General features: G+C 25.3%; 1 protein-coding gene across 1 annotated transcript in view; it reads right to left on the bottom strand.

The window, feature by feature from the left end:
- Window positions 1-11,479, bottom strand: part of LOC135928243 (uncharacterized) — a 41,248-nt gene extending 29,769 nt beyond the window's left edge. Inside the window, exons 1-4 of the mRNA XM_065464647.1 lie at window positions 11,201-11,479; window positions 11,092-11,157; window positions 10,958-11,049; window positions 10,680-10,914 (exon numbers count right to left, since the gene is read on the bottom strand). Coding sequence (XP_065320719.1) covers window positions 10,680-10,914; window positions 10,958-11,049; window positions 11,092-11,157; window positions 11,201-11,432 — 625 coding nt within the window. The 5' untranslated portion in view covers window positions 11,433-11,479. The remainder of the gene's footprint in view (window positions 1-10,679; window positions 10,915-10,957; window positions 11,050-11,091; window positions 11,158-11,200) is intronic.
- Window positions 11,480-16,929: the final 5,450 nt, after the last annotated feature.

The raw sequence follows: 16,929 nt of genomic DNA, 5'->3' as shown, positions 1-16,929 counted from the left end.
ATTTTAAATATTATTGTGCGTTTAAGGAACAACAATCTCCATAATTCTATTTTCACGTAATGATAATGTGATTTATATCTCTATAATAATACATAGTTTTCCTTATCTTCAAAATGCCATAATTACGATAATGATAAAGTAAAGGTTTATTATATTTGAAAAGAGTGGCACTTTTTTGGATTCAAGCCTGCGCCATTGCCTAGGAGTCCACAACAAAATGATTTATTTATTTTCAACCTGAACTTAACCCGTTTTCCAATTTTTATGGCATCAAGTTAAGGTTCAAGGATAAACTTAAAATGGATTTCGGTTTGGTTTAAAATAGAATTGAACCGGGTTCGCGTTTCAAATTTAATTGATATCTTCAACATGATCATCATTCAGATCCTCATATTATTTTTTCTATCTTTTAGAAAATAATCTGGTGATGTTATTTAAAGGAATCAAAGTCTGCCTTTTCTTGTCATGATATTTTCCCAAACTGGAAATAACAAGCTTCCGAAATAACAAGCTTCCTACTATCGTTGACGGTTAATCTAATTTAAATAGCGGGTAAATTATTATTGGTAATATATTCATCTTCATAGATGTGTTCGAATCAATTGAAAATTATAACCATTAATAGTCTCATTAAGGAGAATAAACAACTTGACGAATCTTGTGATAAATCGAATCGCAGAGATTTTTAGATAATGACAAGTCGTTCATTTATATTCTATGGTTAGTTTTAATTAAAAAATATATGTATATATGATTTCATGTTATGGAACGTGTCGCTGGGGCTTTTATATTTTAGAACATTTGGGATATCTCACTCCCACCATAAACTATTATAATATTAAAACTTAAAAAAATTGCTTTAAATAATTTTAAGTTTGTAAGCTACTTATTAATGCAAAACTGCCAGACAAAAAGGTATACAGTTGAAATATTGTTGACAACTTATATTTTGATTTTATAACAGGATTTACCATTTTTTCCTTAAAAATGGCTTCACAGTTTCGAGACTGTCCATGTTTATTCCATAATTGAGAAAATATTTGAGTTGGGATACAATTTTACAAAGTGTAAACTTTGTACTTTTTTTATTGGTGTAAAAAATGTTTCATATTGGGGTCAGGGCAAGATAAATCATCTTCATCTGAAGAAATATGTACAATTGACATAATATTCTTTATAAAATAAATTAATATTAGAGAATAAGAATATAAACTAACATATTTTTATTTATTCAATATTAATAAGATTAATAATCTTGACTGAAAATTTAAAATAAAAATAAATAATTTGGTATCTGATTAAAAAACTTGGCTTAAATTATTTGACGGGTAAATTCTCTCTTTATTTCAATAGTTGCTGATTACATAATTTTTTCGAAAAATAAATTTTATAATAGAATAATAAAATGTTTTTTCCATATTTTTCAAGAAAAAAAACTAAGATAACAAGTAACGTCTTGCGTTACCCTTACTCAAAAAAAAGAAAAGCGTTACCGTTACTCATTATTTTTAAAAGAAGGTAACGAATGGCGTTCCTTTTCTTCAAAAATAGTAACGCCTTTTTAGTCGACGTATCCTTACTTAAAACACATGAAAGGTTTTATCATTTTTAATATGAAAGTATTTAAATTTAATTAAAAGTAAATTAAACAAGAAGGTTCTTACCACGAAAAAGACGAAATTATTTTTATTAATTTTAAATTAATACGGAAAAATACATGTACTAATTATAAATTATGATTTGAATAAATGTAAAACATGAAAATTTGTAATTTAATTAAAATTAAAAATTCCCTAAGAGTAATTAACAATCACGGGCCAACAACTTTTAAATTACCATGACCAATTAAAAAATTCTCGAATATTTTTGCAAAGAAAAATTGATGTTTGCTCAAATATGAAACTGATAATTTAAAACAGTTTTTGAAATCTCAGACATATATCTGCACTACTGCAGATATTTAGACTACCAAGAAGAAAAGCTTTCTTGGGATGACTTGTTAATGGATAATGAAATGATTAATTTATAAATTAAATTAGCTCTCAAAAGATAGTTCACAAAGAAAATCTCAGGCCCTTGTTGTAAGGAAATTTTTGGGAGCGCATAGGATAAAATAGATGAGTTAGTTGGTGAAACCTATCGTGAGTCTGAAATTGATGAAAAAGTTATAACAACTGAGACGGACAAAGGATCAATTTCATTAAAATTTTTAAGCAGTTTGAATATTCATGGAAGAAGGTATGGAGAATGATTTTGACATCAATGAAGACGAAAAATGTATAGAATTCGAAGTCATTTAAAGTATTATTTAATAGTATCTTTTTTAAATGCGATATTTATAATGATATCGTAAATTAAAAGATTTTATTTATTGTTTATTTAAAGGTTAAAAGGAGATATCAATATCATCAGCACATTCGTTATCTATGCCATATGGTGAGCCATATTGCCACAACATAGGTTCAGAATGCTATTAAGGATCCACCCACCATTTCTAGAATTTATCACCCCTCACTAGCCAAATGTATTAGTTATGGGGATGTTAGTAATAGGCCTAAATTGCAGAGGTGATTAGAGCAGTTTTAGGAAAACAATTAGTTATACCACGCTGTAGGAGATGGAATAGCATGTTTGATAGCGTAACTAGTTTATTATAATTTAAAAGCGAACTACCAAATTTATAAGAAAAATTAAAATTTTGAAAATAAATAGATATTGGAAATGCAATATTTGAAAAAATATGCAAAATAATGTCCTCATTGGATATAGCGATTGACAAAAGGCAAAATCAGCTACTATAAGGGAGAATCGGCTCCAATATTAAATGTAGTTATTCAAACTGATTTTTGAGATTATTCCATATAGCAGTCAAAAAATCTTTAAATAAAAACTTAAAAATATATATGAATTTGATGTTAACTTTAAAACGGCATTTTTGGCCACTGTTTCTCATCCTTAAAATACCTTCAGGATTTATTAATGCACGAAGCTTTAACTATTTAAAAAATAATGTCAAAATTAATATGCCAGAAAATTCCATGATTACTTTTGTTTTAAAATTACCACATCCAATTCAAATAATTCAGTAAATGATATTGAATTAGGGGTCTTACAACAGGCGCAATATAAATATTTTAAATAGTAAAATACAAAAGAAATATTTTCAAATTTAATAAAATGTAATTATCCTCTACCCATGTGATCGATTATTCAGCTTCGCTAATGTTATCAATGACGAAATCGTCAAAGGCTAAACGACAGATTGTTGAAAAATTTATGATATTAAAAAATAATGAAAATTTATGTTAATTTATTTACATTTATTTTTTTTTTATCTAATATTTTTTCATTATATACTATTTTTAAAAATATATCTTTATATCATATCATCTTACATAACAAATTTGTCAATTTTCTACAATAAAGTTTAAAAAAAGTATCATAGATCTTCGATATTTAAAAAAAATAAGATATGGGTATAGTATATCTTATTGAAATTTTTGTCTAGTATCTTAAATACAAAATTTTAAAAAGCATCTGTATCTGTATCAAATTAAAAGTCATTTTGAATATTTAAATTTCTTATATAACATTAAAATAGAGAATAAAATAAAATTTTTAAGTTAAAGATTTTAAAATTATTTAAAAATTCTGGCTGCAAACCGCAACTGACTTGGCCTAGATTTTTAAATTGCCATTAAGCGGACTCAGTCAAAATATTTCGATTTTGCAGGTCTCTTTCGATCTCTCAATTTTAAGCCATTTACTGAGAGCGATTCTTAAATTTTTAAGATTTGATTTGACCAATAATGTATTCCAAAGTGTATAGGGTACCCCAAGAGTGGGGCAAATTTTCAGAAAATTGTACCCAGATATAAATGCTTTACAAATTTTGTATTTAAGATACATAAATTTCAATAAGATATAAGAAACTTGTATTTTTTAAAGTATCTAATATATAAGATACTTTTTTTTTAAACTTTAAATAGTCAAAATCAAAATGATCAAGATTTAAAATTGTAAATAATTAACAAATTTGTTATTTAAGATGATGCGATAGAAAGATATATTTTAAAAAAACTGCATATTATAAAAATGAAAACATTATCAGAATAAAAAATTAATTGGTAAATATAAATAATGCAATATCATAAATCAGCATTATTTTTTAATATAATTTTTCAAACAATTTGCCGTTTAGCCCTTGACGATTTGGCTATTAACCATATTGGCTAAGTGGATCGTTCAAGGTAATATTGATTAAATTTAATATTTTAATCATTATTAGGGCTGTGCCGATATTAAATATCGGATCGGATCGGTACCGATATTTAACGTTTCCAAAAATATCGGGTCGGGCCGATACCTGTAAAAAACCGATCCGTTCTTTTTACTTTTCTTTTTTTGTTATTACATTATTATAATATTTTCTAAATAATTTTTTAAATTTTATATCTTTTTTAAAATAGATTTATAGTATTTTAAAAAGTTCTTTTTATAAAATAGAAAGGAACACCCAAAGTTTTATTTATTTTAAATCTTTTTAAATAACGCCAATTTTTTTATTTCTACTTTAAATATATGAATTTTTTTAAATATGGTATCTGAATTATGGAAATATTTACAAAAGACAAAGATAATTTTGCAAAATGCGTTATCTGCGGAATCATCTGAGTCTGCCTTCCGTACGGCAGGAGATATAAATAGTCTATATCGTAGAAGCTTATTCCCAGAAAATCTAGAGGCTCTCATATTTATTAAAAAATCTAATATATTATAATTTTATATATTAAATATTACAATTTTATAATTCCAACATAAAATGGATATATTATTAAATATATATTTTTTTATTATAGTCTTAATTGTAGAATTAAAAAAATTAAATTAAATTCATAATTCGATTTTTTGCATAAAAAATATTGATTTCTTGATTACATTTGGTTCAAACGGGGGTGATTAAAAATCAGTAAAAATATCGGATCGGTATCGGATCGGGGTTGAAGCAATATAGGAAATATCGGATCGGATCGGTGAAAAATATGTGGATCGGCACAGCCCTAATCATTATTTAACATATTTATATTACGCCTGTGGTTTTTCATATAATTTTATCCTTTACTAAATTATCTGAATTGGATGTGGTGGTACTTTTGGAACAAATGCAATCATAGAATTTGCTGGCATATTAATTTCGACATTATTTTTTAAAATAGTTATCATGTATTTATAAATCATTAAGGTATTCTTTTTGTTATCTTTTTCATCATCAATCTAACGATTTTTAAAGTAAGGATGATAAACAGTGGCCACAATGCCGTTTTAAAGTTATAAAATTCATATATATTTTTAAATCTTTTATTTAAAGATTTTTTACTGCAAAAACTAATGATCTGCAAAAATCAAGATCAGTTTGAATTAAATTTTTAATTTTTTAATGAAATTTAATATTAGAGCTGATTCTCCAAATAGCAGGTAATTTCGCCTCTTATTTTGTCAATTGCTATAACCAATTGGGACATTATTTTGCAATGATAATTTTCCAAATAATTATGGTAGTTCACTTTTAAATTATAATAAACTAGTTAGACTATAATATGCTATTCCATCTCGTACAGCGTGCAATAACTAATTATTTCCCTGAAACTGCTTTAATCAACACAGCAGTTTTAGACCTAATATTAGTATTCCATAACTTAATACATTTGCGGGATGATAAATCTAGAAATGATAGGAGAATTCTTGATAGCATTTTTGGCATTTGGTGGGGTAATTTGACTCATCGTGGCATAGACAATGATGCTGAGCAATTATATTGATGGTTCCATTTAACCTTAAAATATAAACAAATAAATAATTTATATGAATAAAATCATTAATTAAATTTACGATATCATTATAAATTTTACATTTTAAAAAGAATCTATTAAATAATACTTTCAATGACTTCTAATTCTATATATTAGTCTTTATTGATGTTAAAATCATTCTCAATACCTTCTTCCATAGACTCTATAAATTGTTTGTAAGCTTTGATGAAATTTGATCCGTTGTCCGTCACAGTTACTATAAATTTTTTATCAATTCTAAAGTCACGATGGATTTCATCAATTAATTTTTTTTGTCATATGTGCTCCTAAAAATTATAATGTATCATATAATTATTATGCATTTTTTTTTAATGTACCTGTATATCAATTTAATAGCATATAAATATAATATTGAAAATTTTGATTGTTATTTCTGGGAATTTTCGGAACTTGGAATTTTTGGAAAATAATAAATTTTTAGAAATGGTATTTTTAAATGTGATTATCCCAAATATGTTTATTTTTAAATTAATATGTCAAAGTCGATTATTCATGAAAATATATTGATTATATTTACAAATACAATATTTCTTATTTTTTTTATTTGATTTGTTTTGTTAAAATATTAAATGAAAGTAAACTGTTGTGTTTAAACGAAACCCCGTTGCTTTTTTGTATACATTTTTTTTATACGACTTTACATATGATATTTTCTTCGCGTAAAAATCTTATATAAAAGTATTTCTTTCAAAGCCTCCGCACATTGTTTATCATATTTTATCCCTTTATCCATCATCATCTTTACATTCTTTTAGACTATATTGTAACTGTTATTATATATATATTTTTTTAATACTATACTTTTTTAATATAATCTATCAAATAAAATTATATGAAAATTAAAATATCAAATATAAAATAAAACCTTATTCTATAAAAACGGAGGTGGGACTACAAGTTCCCAAAAAGAATAATTATAATTTAAAATAGTAATTTGTAGATTTTTTTTAAAATAATAATATTCTTTAGGTTCTGATGTAAGGGCTCTTATCTTGTCGCCTATATTATTCATTTGAAACTGATCCTAGCCAGTTTTAAGGATGGCCAATATGTATAAAATCTTTATAAAAATACTTCATTTTTATTTTTTTGAGGACAAGAAAAAAAGTTGTTGCCAACGAATTTTTAGTATATATAAGATGTGTAATATATTTAATCTGGATCATTAATTAATTATGAAATGAATTTTTTTTGTTATTGAATTTTATTGTATATCATTTGATTTGAAATGAATTTTTTTTACGATTTAATATGGCGAATATTCGAAATTCAATAAATTCTTACTTTTTAACTCCGAGAGTAAAAATATTTTATTTGTTTCCTACAAAACGACCGTATCTAGTATAAAAGGTTTTGTAGATCCAAAGATATTAAAACTTGATGAAATGTTTGAAAAGACTGTTTAAAAGCAATGTACAGTTTTATATTACCATAAATGCAAGAGTTTTTAAAAGAATACACCTTATTTATAACTTATACAGTTGAAAGAAGTTGGCGAGACCTCTTATAAATAAAGTTTTTGAATTTATAGAAGTGAAGGTTGCGGATATTATACATAAAGCTTCTCATTCATCAATTGTTTCAGATGAGTGGAGCAATATCCAATATGTAAGCAATATAAATTTGAAGGTAATTACACTGATTCCTGTATTTTATAAGTTTTTAAATACATAGGAAAATCGCTATAAAACAGATTATATTTCTCAACAATTATAAGTGTATTCTTTAGTTACATGCGATTAATATGAAAGCTGCTTGGAGAATTTTAAAATCTAATTCGGCTTTAACCATATTCAATTTTATGGATGTGCAGCATACACATTACAATGTAAAGTTTCACGGCATACAATTTTTTAAAAATACGTATACCATGTGCAGTATTTTCCCGCTACAGAAATCAACATGCCATATTATTTGCTTAAAGTATGATTAGTTTAACGAAATGGGCTTTTCAATAAAAGGTACTTAACAAATACAAATTTGCAAAAGAGCTTTAAAAGCGTCTGTGGTTGAAGAAACAATTTGTGATATATACCCATGAAAAATAAGTAATTTATTTAAAGCTTTAATTTAAACCGCTGGCTACATTGTTGAGAATTCAAGGAGACAAATGCACTTTGTACTAAATAAAAAAATGTGACGTTATCTTTAGAAAAACATATTGTTCATTCATGGCAAGTCCCATTATTATCTTCAAGAGAAGGAAACAATTTATGTTTGAAATAATAAATAATGGTCTAAATAGAATTGTCAGAATGCTGCCTACTTACCAATCCCCAATATCAAGGACAACATCTCATGATTAATGAATTCGACGAAGCTTGTGATATGATAAAAGAACTAGGAATTCTACAAGGTGGTGATAATTAAGTCATCTTAGGTGGTATAATAAATTTTCGCTTAAAGGCGGTATCGATTAACAAAATATGTGAAATGCGGTAGAATCCCTAACCATTAATCAGATTTCAGCATCAAGCTAGAGGAAGGGGCTTTTTTCACTTCGCCCTTTAAGGAAGTAGCAAGTTCAACTTCTTCTTCAGATATAAATTGGTCTTCTGGGGTAATATTCATGAAAAGAACCGATATAGATTGAAAACTCTTACTACGGAAAATTAGTTAGCGTTTTTATGATTTATTAAAAATATAAAAGAAAGTCATTATTCAATTAAACCAGGAAAATACTCTGCCGTAGAAAGTGAAAAAAAAAACAGTAATTCAAGAATGAATCAAAATATTACCAAATTTAATAATATGCATTTATTTATGAATATATCTTGTATAATTGTTATTACAATACAGACCCGTGCGCCATCAGTATACGCCGGTTTACCCCCACGCCGAAAAAGCCGTCAATTAAGATGAGCCGCGCTCCAGGCTCGTCGTCAATTTTTTTACGACGGCGGGGCGGCGTGTAAAATTTTTAAATGATATTTAATTATATCTATACATTAAATTATTATTTTTTTAAATGTGAGTATTAAGATTAATAAAATATGAATTATATAGTACTTATTGCAATACAAATCGAATTAATATGAAAACCTTAAAATCAAAATTCCCTATCAATTGGGGTAGCATATTAATTATGCAAGAAGGTGTGGGTAATAGGGCAACAATCTTTAAAACTTTTCAATAACGAATGGGATTTAATTAACAAATTATTCACATTTACTAAATCCATTCAGAGAGTCTGTAGAATTTCTTTCCTCTCAAAAGCTATAAACAATTAACCTAGGTTTATTATTTTGTAGTTAAATAGAAACAAATATAAAAATCAATGAATCTGATTGGCCAGATATCATTTGTCTAAAAGAAAAGCAAAAAAAGTTAAACCATAGGTTTACTCAATGCTAAATACCTCTTTATGACCAATCTCTGCAAAATAATACTTAATACTTCAACAATCTTTAACTAAAGTTGATTACAAATTTATTTATATTTTGCTTGCATTCCACAAATTTATATATAAATTTGTCTTAAAAAAATCGATAGAATAATGCATGACCCAACAATCTTTAACTAAAGTTGATTTCAAATTTATTTATATTTTGCTTGCATTCCAAATTTATATATAAATTTGTCTTAATAAAAATCGATAGAATAATACGTTATGAGTGACCCTGAGTAAAAATGCAATTCCTTGTTCTATTTTGGAAAATGAAAAATACATAAATTTAATTAGTGCAACAGAAAATGATTTAAGAACCAAACTATATTAACAATCTTGAAACTAAGAGTGCCTAAATAAATTAAAACAATGAATTACAAATAATTCATTTTTTAAATGTAGCTAATTTGGTGCATCGATGAATGATGATGAAAATTTTAAAAACCACTAAATTAAAACTTTAGAGCACAGGTTAACACATCTAATAAAGTGAATACTTATAGAAACATTTAATTGAATTTGATCATATTTGATCGATAAAATATACAACATTACATTTTTATTTCTAAAATAATAGAATAAATATAAAAGACCTGCAAAATCCAAATTTTTTGGATTTATAAAAATTAGGAATTTAAAATAAATCAGGTAATATATGAGCAAAATATAGGCTCAGCCTGTTGCCTGAAAAAAATTAAAGTTATATTTTCTTTCTATTTTTCCTTTTAAGCCTGATTGAATATCACAATGACAAAATTTATTTAAAAAGGGCATGACTAAAATATGCATGGAAACTATGTGTACCCTATCAAAGAAGCTTAATCTAAATTATATTATAATAGAATTGTATTTAGCATAAGATGATTTAAAAAATGTTTTTTTTTAATTTAAAAAAAAATGTAACATAGTAAAATTATAAAAAAATAATTTTTTTACATGACTACTAAAATAGAAAGTTAATTTATAAAAAAATGAATGCAGAATCATATATACAGTGTTGTGATGATTTAATGAAACATATTGACAATTAAATTAAAACCCATCCATATAAAATTATTTTGCTTGCAAAAATAATTAAAATAACAAAAGGAGGGATAAAATAATTTTCAATAATGCTTTGTCTATATTTTAATTATTTTTGCAAACAAAATAATAACAAAAGGAGGAATAAAAGAATTTTCAATAATATAAAATGAACATTTTTTAAATCATCTTATCTAAATACAATTCTAAAATAATATAATTTAAATTAAACTTCTTTGATAGAGGGCACGTAGGGGTGCATATTTTAGTCATGCCCATAAACATCATTAAATTACCAAATTTATTGTTGAGTATTTAAATTTTATGCATAGCCTAAAATATAGTAGGCCAGGCCCAGTCTTATGATAAATATTTTGAACATAAAGATGTATAATTACTTTGTTTCCATTGTGATATAAAATTTTTCCATTCATTTGTATTTTTGCCATGTTTAGTAAATAAATTATAAGGTTTTGTAAGTGTATTATCTGTATAAAGAGGTATTATTTGATCATTAGTAGTCCAATATTCTTGTTTATGTGCTTTGAAGGCAGGCATCTCATTCAAATCAAAAAAATTCAAAAGGTTAAAACTTTTGATATAATTTTTATATTGAAAATGATTTGTTTTTTTCTAAACAATTTATTAATTTTTATATAAATAAATTTAATAAAACTTGATGCCTTTGATAATATGATTTTCTACCTTCCAAAATATTAATATCTAATTTAATTTTTTTATTAAGAAATCCTGTTATCAATCCTTTGCCTATAAAATTGCACAATAAATAAATTCTCATGAAAATATTACCAGAATTAATTTCATAAAATCTGGATTTTTTACATATATGAGGTACCAATATATTTGAGATATCATCTTTTAAATAGAAATGTTAACAAATACTAATAATACTTATTACCAGCCACAGATTTAGAATTTATTTCGATGTATCTTATATTTGGCAATAAGATATTTTCTTCTAATTTTACTTTTGATGTAATATTTTCAGCTTCACATGAATTTGAGCATGGTAATTGTTTAATATTATTATCAGCATCAGAAATTTCTTTTAAACACAGCGTAGATAGACACTTATTGTGAAATTTAAATTTAATTTTTAAGCATATGTCATTTAAAGTTCTCATTCTCATTTGAAAATCTAGTTAATCTCTCAGAAAATCATTTCTCTGTACTCAATATCCAAGACTAAAGGTGAAACCTGTCAAACGGCAAACAAAATATTACAGACAGATATCAGGTATCTATTTATGACATGTCATAAGAAATATAAATTTTAAATAGTTCAATATATAACTTGCTATAAATTAAAAATAATATACAAATTTTTACTCGAATTTTAAACTTGATAACCAAACTACAGCAACAAATTATTTGATAAGGCCTAACATGGTCTAACCGGTTTATATGCTACCGTCTTTGACAAATGCTATATAATATATTATTATAGTTCATACATTTTATATTACATTCTATTTTGATTATATTATCATTATGATTAACATTATATATTTTCTAGCGAATGCAACAGTAAAATCATATTTAGTATAATTCAGTAGATTGTGTAGTATTAGAGTAATTTATTTACATATTATGTGTTGTATTCGTCATTTGGATATGATTATATATTTATATATTTACGATTAATATAATAGGTGTTGGTTAACTTTCTAATAGATTACTAACTGTTAATAGTGTTGTTTATTCAAATTTGTAAAATAATTAATTGAGTATTAATTTAAATGTTTTGTTATATATTGTGTTGTTTATTCAAATTTGTAAAATAATTTATTGAGTATTAATTTAAATGTTTTGTTACATATATCAGTATATATACCAGTCGATGATATACATATTATAATTATTATTATTTTATTTTTTAAAGTAGAAATAAAATTTAATTAAAACAAAATACAATTTAATTAATTCTTGTTTCTTTCATGGCGCCGTTACGTTTTTGTAAAAAAAAAAAAAGGAAGAAAATATATAAAATTTGCTTAAAATTAAAATAAAAAAATTAAATAAATTAAATTCGAAATTGTGATGACTACCTTATTTATTGATTTGACTACCTATTGTGACGATTGCTTAAACCATTGAGATGACTCTATTTATATGACTACCTATTGTGGTGACTACCTATTGTGGTGACTACCTATTGTGACGATTGCTTAATCCATTGAGATGACTCTATTTATATGACTACCTATTGTGACGATTGCTTAATCCATTGAGATGACTCTATTTATATGACTACCTATTGTGACGATTGCTTAATCCATTGAGATGACTCTATTTATATGACTACCTATTGTGGTGACTACCTATTGTGACGATTGCTTAATCCATTGAGATTATGACTACCTATTGTGATGATTGCTTAATCCATTGAGATGACTCTATTTATATGACTACCTATTGTGATGACTACCTATTGTGTTGATTGCTTAATCTATGGAGATGATTAGAATCAAACCTTAGCACTATCATGCAAAAAGCTTCTTTCTTTATGGTGTCCTGGCTCTGGATGTTGGAATGGAATATGATAACCAGCACCTAACCTAATGTGACAACCTAGAAAGAACCAATATGGAAGTTGGACGTTAGGTTATGAATTCTATATTGTGAGACCAATTATGATTACTTATTATTCTGATCCACGTAAGAAGAAAAGTTATCATAAATTAAAATTTTATGCCGAGATAAAGGCATGTTGTAAATTTACTTATTAAAATAACTTAAATGTAAATCAATAATGGACATATTTGAACACATAAAAGCCTTAAAAAATTATTTACTTAAATATTGATATTTTTTTTTGGATTTCTTGTATGATGTGATGACCAATTGTTGTAAATTAACTAAAAGATGAATTTTTAGATTTAATTAAAAATAAACCATTAAAAATCCTAAACAAGAAGATAAAACTTTAATTTTAAATATATTAAAATGTAATTAAAACATGAATTAAAAGGTTTAAATCACATGATAGATTTACATAACCCTTATAAGTAATACTTAATATGATAAAAATGTTTTTGAAATAAAGCTTTTGAAGACAAAAGGTTATGTAAAAATTAAACATCATTATTGTAGAAAAATATTGTGTGAAATTTAAATTTTTTTTAAGAGAGGGAAATGTGCATAATATTTGCATATTTTAACCTCGGAGATTGAAATTAAATAAATTAAATATTAAAACGCTACTAATTAAATATTAAAACGCTACTAATAAAATATAAAACGCAAAATTTAAAAAAAAAAACGAAAAATTTTATATAATTTTTTTGATTTATCATTCTTATGGAATTCTACATCATTCCATATTCCAAAAATTTTATTCCAAATTCTTTTATTCCAAAATTTTATTCCATATATTCAAACTTGATCCTTATAATAATCATAACGTACAGCAACTTTTCTAACCTACAAAAACGTATGGACTCACGCCATCAGACAGACTTATGCGCCCTCTGAGCAGCAACTTGATGCTTTGTCGAGGAGGGGAATGTTAATAGAGTTGTTTATTCAAATTTGTAAAATAATTAATTGAGTATTAATTTAAATGTTTTGTTATATATTGTGTTGTTTATACAAATTTGTAAAATAATTTATTGAGTATTAATTTAAATGTTTTGTTACATATACCAGTATATATACCAGTCGATGATATACATATTATAATTATTATTATTTTATTTATTAAAGTAGAAATAAAATTTAATTAAAACAAAATCCAATTTAATTAATACTTGTTTCTTTCACTAACATCACTTATCCTTCCATGACTTCTTTGTGATTGGGGATCTATCGTTCACATATCTTTTCCTTACTTTTCTATTTTGATTCTTATGTGGATTTATTTCTTTTTGAAAGTATTCTTCTTTAATTTCCCTCAAAAAATAAATAAACTAGCATTAATACAGTAATCCACCTCCCACCTTTAAAGTAATTAAATTTAATGCAGTTCTTGGGTTTGGGCTCTTTTTTGGTCCCGCTCTAATGTTGTGTTTACAAGTACTTGCGGCTTGCCCACAAACGTGTGGAGGGCTCAGCGTCTACATGACAGGATTTTCACTGGATGCAAACCCCCTTCAAAAACCTTTGTCTACCCCCCTAAAAAAATACCCGCCGCCTTCGGCGCAGATGTCTCTTTATCATTATTTTCACCTATTTATTTATTGATACTTTTTTCAAATAATTTATAAAGGATAACTTAAATTAATCTATCTCTACTACCAACTATCGATATTTTGTGAATATAAAGAATTTATTTAGTTAAAGAATTTAATTAAAACCTCCAATATTTACAATGAATTAATTATTATGGCATTATGAGCTTGCTGAAATATCTAAACCTTTTAAATTATATTTAAAAGGATAGTTTATTTGGAAAACAATGTAGATTATTGTTTGCAATATATAGATTTGGTCGATGAATTGTATTATAATAATACTATAATAAAAGTATTAATTTTTACAGCAATAAATTTTGTCCTATTTCATCTCAAAATTTAATAGATAACCCCCAAAAAAATTTATCCTACCCCCATTAAAGCAGCTTACCCCCTCAAAAAAATAGGATGCAAACTGTTCCTACCCCTACCGCTCATGTAGACGCTGGAAGGGCTCCTCGTATTTTTCTTTTCCCCAATATTAATCAATTCCAATTAGATGGAAATGAGGAAAACCTATCGTAGCTTTGTTGTGTATTCAACGATAGAAGGCGATGCGCTATATATCACGTATCACGTAAATAAAATGTGTGTTGTGATTGAATTAAATAAATGAATAAAATGTATTAAATCATTAAAGATTTGCGAAGAGTAATTCTCTAGGATTAAAGAAGAAAGACTAACTACTGTATTGATAAAAGTGATAAATCAAACATTTTAATTAATAAGAGTGGTGAAATAAATATTTTAAGTGAAACGATGGCAATCAAGTAAATAACGACTTAGAATCAAGAAATATAATAAAAGTTAAATTTGATTATTTTGTTAAGCAAAACAATTTTCAAGATTATATTAAATATATAAGATGATATGTTCGAGATAAGAGGGATATTATTAAATAACATGATTATTTGCATACATGGGAATTAGTAATTTGGTAGAGATGATGTCATTTATATAGCCAAGAATCTTGAAGGAACTGTATTATGAGGAGATAGTTGAAGTTGGTAAGGCAGTATTTAAGCCTAATTCAACGACTACCATACATAGGCATAGCCAGGATTTTCATAATGGGGGGGGGGGGGAATTAAAAAATTAGTTGGGGCTTCGCCCCCAGACCCCCTTTTGGACGGGCCTTCAGCCGGGTTACCTTCTATATATAGTCATAAAATATTTTTACAAATTTTAATTAAAAAATAAGCCTAGAACAAATATGATTTATATTTTTATTAGTTTATATAAAATATAATAAATTACTTGTATATACATTAATATAAAAGCATGGTAATAATTTATTCCAAATAATTATAAGAAATTTATTTATAAAAAGTATAATAGATATATAGTTGATATTCCTCTATTATATAGAATTAGTTACAAAATACTAGGTAAAATTCCACTTTGACAGTTAGAGAATATATTACAGATAATAGTTTAACAAATTTTACTAATCAATGCTTTTGATAATAAATATAGCAAGAATTTGCATTCAATTATTTAACGCCATCTATTTTTTAAGTAAAAAATGATATTAAAATTTAATCTTTATATTATTCATCCCACTAATGCAGCGTCTACATGACAGGATTTTCACTGGATGCAAACCCCCTTCAAAAACCTTTACCAACCCCCTAAAAAATTCTTTATCATTATTTTCACCTATTTATTTATTGATACTCTTTCAAAGAATTTATAAAGTATAACATCTATCTCTACTACCAACTATCGATATTTTGTGAATATAAAGAATTTATTTTTTAGATAATAAATTCAATTAAAACCTCCATTATTTACAATGAATTAATTATTATGGCATTATGAGCTTGCTGAAATATCTAAACCTTTTAAAATACATTTAAAAGGATTGTTTATTTGGAAAACAATGAGTATGATTGTTTGCAATATATAGATTTGGTTGATGAATTGTATTATAATAATACTATAATAAAAGTATTAATTTTTACAGCAATAAATTTTGTCCTATTTCATCTCAAAATTTAATAGATAACCCCCAAAAAAATTTATCCTACCCCCATTAAAACAGCTTACCCCCAACCCTCTCAAAAAAATAGGATGCAAAATGTTCCTACCCCTCCCGCTCATGTAGACGCTGCCACAATGTCTTTAAAAGATATTTTCTGATGTCCTTATCAATATTTTATAGTTTTCTGTAAAATATATAATTCGCTATATTGGTAAAAATTACTTGATTGTCATATGATAATTGATAAAATTAGATATACTGTAAATCTACGACATATAATATTCCACTGTTTGTATTGTGTTTTAATATTTTTATTTAATTTATGATTTAATTTTATCAATAGTTTTATAATTTTTTATTAAGATAAATAAATTAAAATTACTCACTTTATAAAAAATTATATTTGATATATTATATTATTTAATAATTTTATGTATCTAATATTAATAATTATAATACATTTCACTTTTG

This window comes from Gordionus sp. m RMFG-2023, chromosome 4 (assembly GCF_954871325.1).
Source record: "Gordionus sp. m RMFG-2023 chromosome 4, tfGorSpeb1-WG-v2, whole genome shotgun sequence".
Taxonomy (NCBI): domain Eukaryota; kingdom Metazoa; phylum Nematomorpha; class Gordioida; order Chordodea; family Parachordodidae; genus Gordionus; species Gordionus sp. m RMFG-2023.
The sequence above is the reverse complement of the archived record's forward strand: the minus strand, read 5'-3'. Positions and strand labels throughout refer to the sequence as shown.